Source organism: Python bivittatus, unplaced genomic scaffold (genome assembly GCF_059951505.1).
Source record: "Python bivittatus isolate LINGU-HERP-01145 unplaced genomic scaffold, Pbiv_v1 ctg000610_np1212, whole genome shotgun sequence".
NCBI classification, from domain to species: domain Eukaryota; kingdom Metazoa; phylum Chordata; class Lepidosauria; order Squamata; family Pythonidae; genus Python; species Python bivittatus.
In genome coordinates, this window is record NW_028277088.1 from 17,995,112 (window position 1) to 18,009,488 (window position 14,377).

General features: G+C 39.9%; 1 protein-coding gene across 2 annotated transcripts in view; it reads left to right on the forward strand.

Annotated features, from left to right (window-relative positions):
- Positions 1-2,780: 2,780 nt before the first annotated feature.
- PIP4K2A (phosphatidylinositol-5-phosphate 4-kinase type 2 alpha) overlaps positions 2,781-14,377 on the forward strand; it is a 67,563-nt gene continuing 55,966 nt past the window's right edge. For both annotated transcript variants that reach the window (XR_003085616.2, XM_007436351.4), the window contains exon 1: positions 2,781-3,257. Coding sequence is in view for 1 of the 2 variants with exons in the window: in XM_007436351.4 (XP_007436413.1) it covers positions 3,117-3,257 (141 nt within the window). In the remaining variant the exon portion in view is untranslated. The remainder of the gene's footprint in view (positions 3,258-14,377) is intronic.

Sequence of the window (14,377 nt, forward strand, 5' to 3'; positions counted from 1 at the left end):
TAAGCCATTTCCATAATGGTACAATATAGTCTGTTCTTTACAGGCATCAGAATGGCACTAGGTTAAAAATAGGGATAAAATGGTCATATTCTCCTACTGAAATGCTGTCTTATTTTTCAAAGATAAGTCATAGTGGTGGGGGAAACCCACAGCTGTCTAACCAAATTTGCTTTTTTAGAGTAAGGAAATAAAATGAAGAAGCTATAGAGTTTAGCTTCTTAGCAACTCACTGAGAAGGAACATCAATAACTAAAGTCTGGACTTTATTAGGCATAGAAAGTATATCTTTGATTAAGCTTATAAGGTCTCCTTATAAGCAATACGTTCCTAGCAGCCAAAGTCAAAGATGAAGTAATAATAATGGTTATTTATTTATTCTGTGATTTTACCAAGGCACAAGTCCAGGTTAGAAAAACACGTTATGAAATTCCATCCAATATAATCAGTTCACAATGTAATAGCCAGACCAATGTAATTATTAACAACTAAGACAGACCAAACATAACCATGCATATTTGAAACAATTATCTGCAATTCAGTTAAATGTGTACACATCCATAATTAAAACAGGTATTGATTTAGGAACCGCCAAGATTGATGAGATTAGCGTGTAATAACACTAACCCACTGCTCTGATAAAAAATATTTAAATCCCTTTTAAGGGCCAGAGGCAAGTGGAGGGAGGGAGCAGATTCCAGAGACCCAGGACCAGGGCCCTGAAAATCTAGAACTTGGAGACCTTGACTCTGACATGAGAAAAGGAAGATCCTGCACAGAGTTGCCTAAGGAACAAACAGGATTGTAAAGTGATATAATGGTAGACTGGTATATGTGTGTGACCGGCAGGCTCTAGACACAAGCACCAGTAGTTTAACTTGGACTCAGGCTTGAAGAGGGTGCTAGTGAAGAGTCCTATGGTGTGCCAAGGGATAACAATATCATGGAACGTCCAGAGCAGCCCAGACAGCACTGGTCTGGATTAAGCCGAGTAATTCAGTAACAATGATTTAGTAATGCAGTATTGTGTTAAAACAGGAGACACCAAGAGCATGCAGTGACAATTGTTAATGCAGTTACATAAAGGGCACCCTTATTATTTGGCCAGTATGATGCTTTTGTGGCACCAGTGCGGGGTTTACATATACTGTAGTGCAAAATGTCATTTGATTGGTTTTAGCTCAGTGTCATACATGAACTTGTGACTTGCAAACCATGGTTTACGACTACCACTATGCCTGAACACAGGTTCTGTTGGTCGTCTTTATTTCTACCACCTCCTTCATGGGTAAAAGTGCAACTAACGTGTACCTTTTTTCTCTCCCTGCCTGATCAATGGGTCCCCAAATGATTACCCAGGAAATGGTAGATAACAGAACAGCAGCAAACAGGCTCAGGGGGTGTTTGCATGTCAGATTAAGTTACTCTCAATAGGATTGTGGATACTGTCATCTTATCCCCACTTACTTGGTCATATAATAGTCAGTGGCTTCTCTAATGGTAAGAACACCACCTCAATTCAGGGCAGTCATCATTTTTGGTTAATACTTACCAGAATCTGAAAACAACTGGCAATAGTTTGAAATCCTGCTTATTTCTAATAAAAATGGCAGCTCTGCCAGGTTGGATAGCAACCTTAGATAAGCTGTGCAGGATAGGGTGGAGCATCAATGGTGGTAGGAAGAGGTAAGCTTTCCTCTTTCCCCTCTTCATTTTCATCATCCAATTAACTTCACAATCCTATAAGATTTCAACTGACTCCCCATTGTGTCCATAATCTTATCCCAAATTTCTCCTTATATTGGCACATAATATAACTGTCACGGAAGTTATGTTAGCAGCGTTTCATGTTTGTGTGAAGTGGAATGCCAGCATAACTTCATTTCTCTTTTACAATTTATTATGCTGGGGTGGTGAAATTTAAGAAAAATGCCATCTCTACCCAGTGGTATCAATTCAAGAAAATACACATTAGTTTTTTTAAAAATGCCTACACTGAGTTTTTGTAACATTTGTCGAATCAGATTATAATGATGTAGTGCGATCAGTTATGATCTATGAATTTATCCAGGCTATGCTTGGAGATTGTGCTAAGGCCTGGATTAAGTATGCTTTATTGAACAAATCCCAATTGACTGCGTTTTTGCAATGCGCTGATAGCTATAAATCAGCGCTTCTGGGGGAAGCCTGCTGGCTGGGGAATTCTGGGAGTTGAAGTCCACACACCTTCAAGTTGCCAAGGTTGAGAAACACTGCTATAAATTATAGATTATGAACCATAATTGTTGTGTTCACACTATGCTCTAATTCAAAACCATTATGGTTTAGCAGTATTATCTGAAACAGGTCACTGAGTCCAATAATCTTTCTCCCTGAAGGTTGGGCATGATTGTAGCCTTAATCAGCTGTTTACTTGACTAACTGGATGGGAAAAAAATGATAAATCCCTTCGATATTTCACTGTCGGCTCTGGTGATGGAAGTCCTCGTCCATCTGCCATTCTGCATCCTCTGTCCCAAGGAAGGGAGGGGAAGCAGGACTCAAACGTCGGGCAAAGAGAACGGGGTGAGGACTTCACTTTCCCTGCCGCGCACGCCCTGAACCTCTGCGCATGCTCCCATCGAGGAAATGCGCGTGTCGGCCGGCTCTAGCCTTACAACTCCGCGCTGGGAGCGATGCGTCTGCTTGGGGGAGGGAGGCGGGGCGCTCTGGTACAGAGAAGGCCGGGAGGGGGAGGCGCGACGGCGGCCCCCCCACCCCGCCAGAGGCTCGAGGGCGGGACCTGCGAGGGGAGGGGAGAGCGCGGGGCCCTTCCAGCGAGCGGCGCGAGCGCCCGGGCCAGGATGCTCTTGGTATCGCCCTGCGGGGGCAGCGGCTGCAACAGTAGCAGCGGCAGCAGCCGTGCCAGGGACTAGCCCGTCGCTCCTCTCCTGCCGCAGCCGCGCGAGCGCCCGACGTGCCGCCCGAGAGCCAGCCAGCCAGCAGCGCTGCCTGGCTCTGCTGGCCCCTCCTTTCTCGCCGTCTCTTCCTTTTCCTCCCCTGCCCGTGGCGGCTCCGGGGCGCTGAGCCTCGCCGTCCTCTTTCTCCCCTTCCTCCTGGGTTGCTCCTCGGCGGCTCCCATGGCGGCCCCGGGTAATATCGTGTCCGTTATGGCGAGTAAGACCAAGACCAAGAAGAAGCATTTCGTTGCCCAGAAAGTCAAGCTCTTCCGGGCCAGCGACCCGCTGCTCAGCGTCCTCATGTGGGGGGTGAACCATTCGGTAAGAGACGCCGCTGCCGCGCAGACGACTCCGGGGGGCGGGAAAGCCTCGCCTGGCTGCAGCTCCCCTCCAGCCCAGAGCCCTCCCGGCGCACCGGGCTGCAGCTGCTCCATCGGCCCCAGCTAGCCGGCGGCTGGGCACGATGGGAGCTGTAGTGCCGCGCCTGTGGAGAGCGCCAGGTCGGGAAAAGGATTGGTTGGTTGGGTTGTCGCCTGCCTGGCGTAGGAAAGGTGTGATGGGTGGTGGTGTAGCCCTCACCTTCGAATTAACTGCCGCTGTCCTGTGTCTGCAACTCCCTCCCCCCAACCTTGCAGGGCCATCTTGCTTTTTCACACCTCGGTTTCAGGCTGAGCTGGAGGAGTTCGGAAGTAGCGGTGCTCCATAACTGGACTGGTGTAGTTGGTTGAGAGAGGATGCAAAATTTCGTTATGGGAAATAGATGCTCTTCTGCAGGGAGGGCAGATATACCCTTGGATCCACAAGTGTAGAGCCGGGTTTCCCTTGGGATGGCAACAGCTGTGGGTGTGCAGTTTCCCACTGTTTTTCTGTTCTTGTGTGTGGCTGCATCTTTGCAGAGCCTTCAGTGTGTATAACATGGTCAGTATTTCAGTACTTGGTAAGATAAGCACTTCTGCTTAAAGCAAGGGCTAAATACCAGCTACTGGAATATTTCCTTTACTGTTTGCACCCAAAGATGACTCCTCATAATGCTACATAGAAATTAGCCTGTTTGGACAAATAACTCCTTTGCGTGCAATTTCCTGTTGTCAGTCTTCACCCATAAATACTGGGGTGCAAATCCAGAGCATATGTCACTTATATACATAGATATTTGTTGTGACTGGTGATCAACAGCAACATAATTGAGTGTCTACTTGGCTAATGGTTTTGTTACCCTCCACATTTGGATGTGTTTTCCTGAGTATTGGTAAAAAGCAGTCAACAACAACACAGAAAACAAAGCAGAGGAAATGGGAAACTTTCTTCATTCTAATTCCCAGTACATTCAGTGGATCATGTAATTGGAAAGCAGAGCAGTAAGCAGTGTCTGGGATAAAATAGTGCCCTGGTAGAGAAGCAGTTGGCAGCGTACTGCCTTGGGCTACCGCAGTGTCCTGTTTCTGAGCTGGGAATAACAGTTCATTTAACTATGCAGTATTAAGCTAGTGAGATCAGGGAGAAAAGAAAGCACAATATAGTCGACAGTAGAGAAATGTAAGTAAAGATAACATGAAGTTGATAAGGATCAAACTCTTCTGATCTAAGCTGTTAGGGGTGAGGGAATGGTGATGGTTTAGAAAGTGAAGAAAGTGTGTCTCATTGCATGAGAATTACATCCACCTGGTTAGGGGAAGTGATACTGCAGCTCGAGTGTGTGTGTGTGTCGCCAGACTAAATATGCAGTGTTTTGTTCAGAGTGGGGGTGAAGATTGGTTCTGGGTTAAAGATTATGGCATCTGGGCCAGTTCTTGTGAACTTTTGAAATTTGCTTCCTTTTTTACTCAGCACAAGAATTAAAATTTCATTAAAGGAAAAAAAAGCTGCTTAAAGCAACAGCTAACAGATCAGAGGTCTTACGCTTTCCTATTTCCCTTAGGTAGTACAGCCTGACTTTAATATAAGGAGAATTTGCCTTATTGCATATGTCCACCTGTATTAGCTGCCACATCTTCCATTAGAAGCTAAATTTGGCTGCTTGATGATCCTAAAACTTGGTAGATTCAGTCTTCACAGTCTTCTTTTTCCTGGAAAGCTTATCATATGTCCTGCTATGTCTCTATGTATGAGTGCAGATAACGTAAGTGAATGCTTATACTGTATGTAAAATGCCCAGGCATGATTAACCTTCATATGAAAGTGCAATTCTGAACATAAAGCTTCCTTAACTTTAGGAAATATGGCAACTTTCACATATATTTATGATTTCACAGACTCTAGGCTAAACTGCTGTATTGGTAGCCAGTTGGTGGTTTTGTGACTAATCTGGTGATGCTACCCATAAACTACGATAATCTGTCGTGTGCGGAGGTGAACGTGTATGCACACATATTTGCGGATACCACAAATGGATATGGAGGTTTGAGGAAGTTAGCTAATTCAACCTCTGTGTTCTGAAGTTGATATTTTCTTACTTCTCAAAAGACTTTCTTCCTGCAATACAGACAGAGGATTTAGAGAAATAAAGAGTAGGATAACAATTAACCCTTCTAAATTCATCACCATTGTATAAGCAGAGTTTTCTATCTTTGTTTCCTCAAAAAGCTACATGGACATTAGTTTGTACTGTGCTCTGCTGAAAGCTCTAACAAGAATTTTTTATGCAAAAAGGAGGAAATCTGCATGAAAAATTTCCATTAAGTCTATATTTTTTGTATCTTCAAGTAAGAAAGCAGATCCGGAGGCTGTCTTCAGATAATTGATTGTATAAACAGATGTCTATAATAGTACATGTCATAAGTTGCTTATAATGTGGTAACATTGATACTGTTCTGCAAGATAGAAGTTGTTACAGTAGATTATCATGCTACAGGATATGGGTGAGTTAAAATTTTATTGCAAGGTTTCCAGCAAGGTACTTAACATTTGCCGAGTTACATTGTACATCTGGGGAAAAAATATTATTTTATACAGTGTCTCCAGTTTTGAATTTAAATAAGTGAAAGGAAACTCAACTCATAATTCAGACAACAGCTTTAGAACAAGTAGAACTTCAATAGGTTGAACTGTAAAAGTATACCCATAAAGCTAAACCTTGGAAGATACCTTTTTTCTGATTTCACTTTCAATAATTACCTTTAATAAGAAAAAGAGGCATAAGAGTTAAATTCCGTTTTGCCCTCGGTTAAATTCAGCTGTTCAAAGTAGTGTGTTCATTTAGGAAATAATTGTTTTCTCAGTAGTTCTATGTGTTTCAGACTACAGCTACTGTAAACCTTGCCACTGACTATGCTGATGGGAATTGATGGGAGCTGAAGGCCCAGACATCTTGGGTATTTTATTACAGAGTTGTGCAAAGGCGTTATGACAGTGACAGTGTTATTCCCTTTCTTGTTCAGCTTGTTACCTTTTTTTTTTTTTTACATTGCTGCATGTTCATTGCTACCTTGTACAATCCTGAATTTTATTTCTTGCTCTGCCACCAATAGCTTAGACAGCACGAATGTATTATACATTTTTCAACTCTAATATTCATCACTTCATACCATCTTGTATTGGAATGCATTTGTATGACTTCCTACTCACCAATCGTTTTGTGTTATCCTAAATATTTCATCTTTGTCAAATCATTGGCATCTCATCTCAAATAAACAAATGGAAAAGCAAATGTAAAATATTTGGGGCTCCACCTTTGTTCCCCTCCACTATGAGAACTGATCACTTATTCTTCCTTTCTGCTGCTTTATTGATCTTTTGGAGGACTTGTCCTTTTAGTGTGGAATTATTAAGTGTATTCATGAGTCTTTGGTGCAAGATTTTTGTCAAAGCTCTTAGACATTTGTTAGCAAGAACACAAGTTTGCTGACAACTCTAAACATGACTTCTACAAAATCTAGCCAATAAATGCCTGGCATTGCATAAATTAGCTCCTGGATAATTAGGCGTGTTTCCCCCATTCTCTAATATGTGAGAGTTCACAACAAATTAGGACTAAGCATTTAAGCATCAATCATAGGCATATCATACTATGCAATTTTGATTTAGTGTCTGAGTTCCCCTAAAGTATTAAGTGTAGGGAAAAAACCCCACTATGTCAATGACTTGAAAAACTGAATGTTGACTATTGGTGTTCATAAAAAAAGCAAGTGAATTATTTACTTAAAAAATAATAGTACATTTCCTGCTGATTTCTTGCATCTCCAATATCTACTCAGAGCAACTTGAGATAAAATAGCATAATGCAGTCTAGTATAAAATTCCAGTTACAAAATGTACAACAGCTGCTGAGCTAACATAAATAAAAGCACAGGATCCTAAAAGCAACTAATATTGACTCATTTAGTGGACATTTAGATGTCTCTGAGTTTTTAACATCCAGATTAGCTTTTGTGTAATCATTTAGGCAACCTTTACTTTATTAGGATTCTAAAGTCTCCTTGTTTAGAAAATTAGGGCTACCAGATTTGGGCCAAAAAAATCCAGCCAAGCATCATGTAACAGCTCTTAACTGCCATCTGGACTTTTGCCTTCCAGATCTAGTAGTCCTATAATAAATAAAAATGTGTCCTCAAGTTACGTTTTAAAAGTTTAAATGATCAAATGTGTGTTCATTCATGTTAGATCTAATATTCAAGGGGAAAAAAAACAAGAAAATTAGTGGTAAGGCTTCTTCTGAACATTACAATACTGTGGTTAATCAAGTATAGGTCTGCGAAGGAAACCCCAAAGGCTAGTCAATACTCTGCCATGAAATCCAAGAATATTTTTCCAGTTCTCTGGTCAGTTATTAATAAAATAAGAACTCTGGCTTTAGAAGCAAACTATTTCAGGTTAAGCAGTCTGGTTTTGGAGCTGACAGTACAGTTCAATGGGAAACTTGGATTAATAGCTTGTACTAAATGCTTAAACTGGCAGTATTTTCCCATCATTAGTGTGATTGTAGGATATCTTAAATAGGCAGAATAAGCCATCTGAATGTTTCTAAATCCTGATTCTTTTGTACAAATCAGACCCATTCTTCTTAGTAAGACACATCAAGATCTGTCAACCATTTTGTGATGTTATAAAAATAAACCTTATTCCTGAAGCATAAATGCATTGAGTCTTGAACTATGAACTGACCCACAAGGGAGAAGGAACATCTAGAATGCATGGTAGCAAAGTCATACAACACCTTCCTCTGCATTGCATAGAACAGGATAAATTAAAAACCACCTCATTTACTCCAGGGGGGTAATTATTCTCCCCTTGCCCCCAATGCCAAGCTTATTTGAGAAGAACAATGACTTCATCCTAATCCTTTATAGGAAGAGTCGTAATTCAGATGTGCCCTCCAGATGTGTTGGGCAGAGGTAACTGTTATAACACCAGTGAGCATACCAAAAGAGATTATTAGGTTGGCCATTCTTATAGATTAAATTTGGAATGTACTGAATTCTAGTTATTTAGTCATTGTTGAAAATGTTGCTTAAATTTCACTTTGATGTATTTCCTTTGGAAACCAATATGAGTAAATAATATACTGTATCTTAAAGTAAGGCAGAACTGAGCTGCAAAAATGCCATTTTCAAATATTAAATCATAAAATATTGAAGAAGATTGTAAAGGAAATATAAAAACTTGCTTTGGAGAATTGTGCATCTCCTGTATCTACAAAAAATTGCAGTGCAGGAAAAATTGAGGGTTGAAGACTTAATAGACATAATATATCACAATGATATATTCCCAAAGCTTAATTTGTGCACAAGCAGATAGTTTTACTTTATTATTAACATGCAATATTTGCTGATTCTGTTATTTAGTTGTGTCCTGAAAAGACATTGTGTATTCCAGGGAATGTTTGTCCACAGAGGCACGTGATTAATTTCAAGAAGCCAGTATGACGGAAGGCATTTTGTTCTGTAGGATGAAATATGTTAAGGTTGCATTTTCTTCCCCAGCAAAAGTAAAAACAAAAACAATAATTGTAAATGCAATTCTCTCAAATAAATGAGGTATTAAGGCTATGTAAGTCTTTTAAATACATAAATACATTTATGAATATTCATATTTTCTGGGAATGCATTCTATGTTAAAGTGAACTCCATGCTCAGAAGCTTAAACCATGCATTATTTTTTTCAGACTGTGAGCAGTGTTTAAGCTTCTGGGCAGGGAGTTCACTTTAATATTGAATGGATAGTGTGCTGACTAGACATGCATAGCCCACTGCAGCTAATCAATGTATTGTCACACTTCCTGAATTTTTAAAAAACACTGAATGTACTTCTCAGTTTCATGGTAAGTTGTACTTGCTTCAAGTAATGGAAATTTTTAGACATTACATTAGACAAGTAAGAAAAATACTTACAAGCAAGAAAAGTCATCATGTTGCCTGTAGATGATTTCAGTGAAAATGTAAGAAACTCCATGCTTTTTCCTACACATGTGTTTTCTGTAGAGAAAATGCATATTGTTTGAGATTGTCAGGAGCAGCATTCTTCATCTCTGACTTTGGTCTGAAGGTACAGGAAATCCAGAGGATACAAATCCATGAATAATCAATTGTCAGTATTTTTTGCCAAAGCATGTAGCAATTTTTAAATTTTTTTAATGTTTTATGTATTTATATGTATTTATGGTTTTAATGTTTTGTGTGAACCGCCCAGAGTCCCCCACTGGGGGGAGATGGGCAGGGGAGAAATTTAATAAATAAATAAATAAATTACTTGGGTTACCCTAAAACAGTGAATGTCTAAAAAATTTAATGAATGGCTATAGAAGGAGGCATAATGTCATCTTTGCTTTCATTTGTTGTTTAACTGGGAGTGGGGTCAGAGTTGGTTCCTCCTATTGATCAAAGACTTACAGAAAATGACGTGTGTGTCTCCATCCTCCTTTGTCATGTTTCTAAATGGTAGAATGTTTGTTCTAATTGTTTTGTACACACATAAAACCATATTTGATCTGTAGGCAGAAAACTTACCACGTTACATCCAGTTTTTCTTTCAACCAAGATTGTACAGCTTGAGGGCTGCACGAGATGTGCTTGATGTGGCATATCAAGAGTCATACTCCAAAGGCAGAGGGCCAGAAATCTGGCTTGATTTATAATGAATTAAAGCTTTTTAAGATAAAATAGATACTGTAAATCTACTAGTTCAAGGATGGGAAAAACTGGGCATGAGTTTTTGGCCCCACCTATTCCAGGATTGCCTTGAGGATAGTCCTGGACCATGCATGACTTGCAGACCACATCTTTTGAAGTTGTGCTCCAAGCAGTACAGATGCTAGAAAAAGCATTCATGTTTTACTGATCTAACTTAGTTCCACACAGAGAGTCCTCGACTTATAATCACAATAGGGACTGGAAAATTCACAATTAAGCGATGTGGTGGTGAAGTGAGGCATCACGTGACCACACCTGATTTTATGACATTTTTTGCAGTGATCATTAAGCAAATCACTGTGGTTGTTAAATGAATCACCTGGTCGTTAAGTGAATCACACAGTTCCCACTGGTTTCACTTGTTGGAAGCTGTCTGAGAAAGCCGCAAATGGTGGTCACGTGACCCCAGGACACTGCAACCGCCAGTTGCCAAGCGTCCAAATGTTGATCATGTGACTGCAGGGACATTGCAACAGTTGTAAGTGTGAAGACTGGTTGTAAGTCACTTTTCACCGTCATCATAACTTTAAACAGTTGCTAAATGAATGGTTGGAAGTCGAGGACTACCTGTATTTCTGTCCTCTGAGGTGCATGTTTTTGGAGATGCTTGATTATGTATAGCTCATTACTTAATTCATAGCTGCCAGCATTTGCTGTCAGTGCTTCAAAGTCCTATGTCTTAAAGAGAGTTTTATCAGGCTTTCACAACTATGGCAGGAACAATAAGCCTGTCCCAGAATGAATGAATTAGAATGAGCCAGCTAGGACTTAAAGAGTCAGCACTAGCTTGCCAAAGAGCTACGCTATCACTTTTGGAAGGTCAAAATCTTGGCAGATTCTGCATTTACTGTAATATTGCATTATACTTCCTTAAAATATATCTACCAATTTTCCCCCTTCATTTGTATTTGAGTGAGAAGAGAGACAGTATAAGAACCACATTCTGTCTAGTAATTTGATCAATGTGTGAAAAAAATCTGGGCCCTAGAATTCTAAAAAAAAAGGATTAGTTTGTCTTAAGCTGAGTCTGAAACGCAAGACTGGGAGACCTAATTTGTCTGAGATAACCATAGTCAGTTTTGTTGATAAACTTGAACCAGTGCCTCAGATGTTGGGATGCATCAGTCCTTCTTGTTTTGGGTATTCAGTTAAGTGTGTATAGCACATTCTGAGTATTTTCTGCTGAATAGTCTAAGTAATACTTAGCTTAATGGCAAGATAATCTTAACTGTTCTCCTTTGCATGTTCTTATGAAGCTGATAACATTTTCATCACTTTGTGGTGCTCAGATTTATTCTTTGACGTAATGTCAGAAACAAGACTTTTGTATCTTTGTCTCTTTGCCTCTAGTGGAAAGGATATGTAATTGTCATCTCCTGTATGTCAGTACACTGAATATCCCTTCAGACTGGTGGGATGCAGGCAACGGTATTTTGGCTTGCAAGGTATTCTCTAGATTAGAGATCCTGGCTTGCATAGGATAATGTGATCATGTTTGAGGTAATAGTGGATTTAGTTTGCAGTTGTAGTGTATGGCATACTGGCCAAAATGTGCCAAAACTGTGCTTTCCTTACCAATATCAAGGAGTACAACATGTGGCACAAGTATGAGTAAAACTGATAACCTACTCTTTCTGTATATTATTAAGAAGCATTTTGTGAAACCCTTGGTTGACTGAAGCCGTACAACACCATTTACTATATTGTTCACTAATCATTGCTATTATTTCCATGCATCCTTTACTTCTATCATATACCAAACCTATTCTTATCACACAAAAGGAAAAAAAATGCTTTCATATTCACCCATTTCTCAGTGATGTGCTGAAGAGTGAAAATATGGTCTAGACACTACCTGCCCAGCATAAACCCACACTTCACTTCCCAAGTTTTGCTCATTTTCACCTATGGTATCCTTTTGATCAGAATTCTGCCAAACCCCTTCCCAGCACATTTAATCCCCTGCAGTGTTTGTATTCATTCATGCTAGCTTCTCCTTTGTATAGGAGAACAATAACAGCATTCTTCCAATTGTTGGATACAGATGCGGTCTTTACACATGTTAAACAAGTTGCAAAGCCACTCCATACTGTAACATTTCCCCAGCTGCATCATCTACACCTGTAGCCTTACTATTTTTCAACATCTCCATAGCATTTATCACTTCCTCTTCATCATTTTTCTTGAACCCTAACATTTATTGTGTTCATTTCAATTCCACTCATCATTCTTATATAAAAGTCTAAAATATTTATTTCCCATCCCACATGGTTTCATTTATTCGTTCTGCTGGAAGTTCCTCCTTTAGTCCTCTTTATTCACTTCCATTTTTTTGTATTTCATGAAAATTACTCTACATTTTCTTTGACTCTCTTAACCATTTCTTGTTTTCTTTGATTATAACTGTCATAACTGTTTTCCCCCTGTATTGACATTCTATTCATCCTCACATTTTGCAGGAATCATTCTCTTATGTACCTTTTTTCTCATCCACAGCCACTTTCACTTCATTATTCCACCAAGCATCCATTCTGCCGTGCTCTGTAACAATTCTTTTTGCTCTATTTCATGCAGCTTCCACATATTCCTTCCTTATATCCACTTTCCATTCTGTTGGAAGATTATCTTCTAATAATGTTTATATGGTATTTTCTCTTACTGCAGTCATTCTACTTTCGTGTTAGTTCTTTCACTTTTCCTTTTGTTCCAGATCACTGTCTCCTATCATCCAGTCCTGACACTACTAAAAAATATGTCCCACATTCAGAACCTCTTGTTGCCCTTGTATCCTTCACTAATTATCTCAATATTTCATTTAAACAAATCAATCATTTGATTTGAGCAGGGAGTAAGACATGGATGTGTGATGTCCCCTTGATTGTTTAATGAATTTATGGATAAAAGTATAAGAAATTATTGTGGTGATATTACACAAGCTTTGGTGACATGAATAGCCGTTTGTTTTGTTTTTTTTGTATGCCAATCATACCTTTGTATTGACTGAAAATCCAAATGATTTGCCATAGGGTTACAGTATGAAAATTAATATATCAAAGTAGCAAGAAGGAAATTAATTATTGCAATTTATACATAAATGCCAAAAACTGGGCAAGTTGGTGGATTTTTATTCCTTGGTGAGAGGTTTACTAAAGATAAAAAGTATCTAGAGAAAATTTGTGATATGCAAATACAAGTAGAAAGGTAGTAGATAGTATGTTGTCTGTTGTGAGGAATGAAAATTTGTTAAAAGAAATAAAAATTGCTGTGTAAATGAGCATGCTCCTGCCCACTTTGGTTTTGTCAGGAGAAACATTAGAGCAAGTTGAAAGTTGAAGAGATTTAATGTGTTTAATAGAATAAGAAGATATAAGTCAAGAAGGAATGGAGGTTGAATTAACCAATTAAATATAAAAGTGAGTGACTAGTATGAAGGAAATGTGTTAAGGTGGTTTGGCCATATAGAGAGAATTAATGCACATTGAATTGTGAAACAAATTATGAAGGAAGTGAATGCTTTGAGAGGAAAAAGAAGACCAAGAAAGTCATGGTTGGATGAAGTTGATGAAATCCTGAAAAAAGAGGTGAGAAGTTTAAAAAACAAACGTAGCATATGAATCTGTCAGATTTTGCATCACTCATGGCAGTGAATCTCAACACTCAAGACGTGTTATTCGGTGTTCATGTCAGGCCCAGCCCAAGAACAATGATGAAACAGTCCAGTCGAGTACAGTTCCTTTATTTCAGGGGTTCTCAAAGTATGGCCTGCGGGCCAGATGCGGCCTGCCAGGGTCATTTATCCAGCCCGCCTGCCTGATTGGCCGCCGCTGCTGTCTGTCAGAAGCGGAAGTGTCGGGGCTGTGTCAGGAGCTGCAGGCGATGCACGAGGAGGGAGATTGCAGAGCCGGACTATTCTACATGACAGGTATGTGGGGTCCGGCGGCTCTCCTCCTCTCCTCATACTCCACGGGAGGGATCCTCTGTGTGCATAGGAATTCGTTCATGTTTTTTTCAAACTATAGTCCGGCCCACCAACATTCTGAGGGACCATGAACTGGCCCCCTGTTTAAAAAGTTTGAGGACCCCTGCTTTATTTGCTTACACCTTATAGACAGAATCTTGCCAGACTAAATCTATACCACAACAACTAGTGGATATATCTTGAGAGATTCTAGGGAGTGGCTATCCTGAATCTCTTACTCTTCTCACGCTCAGCCTGCAGACTGTGTTGTCTTTTGCCTCCTCTCCCCTGCTGGAATATGGCCCCTCCTTCCTGATAGCCTTGATCTCCCACATCACTCTCCTCCTCGTAGATACATT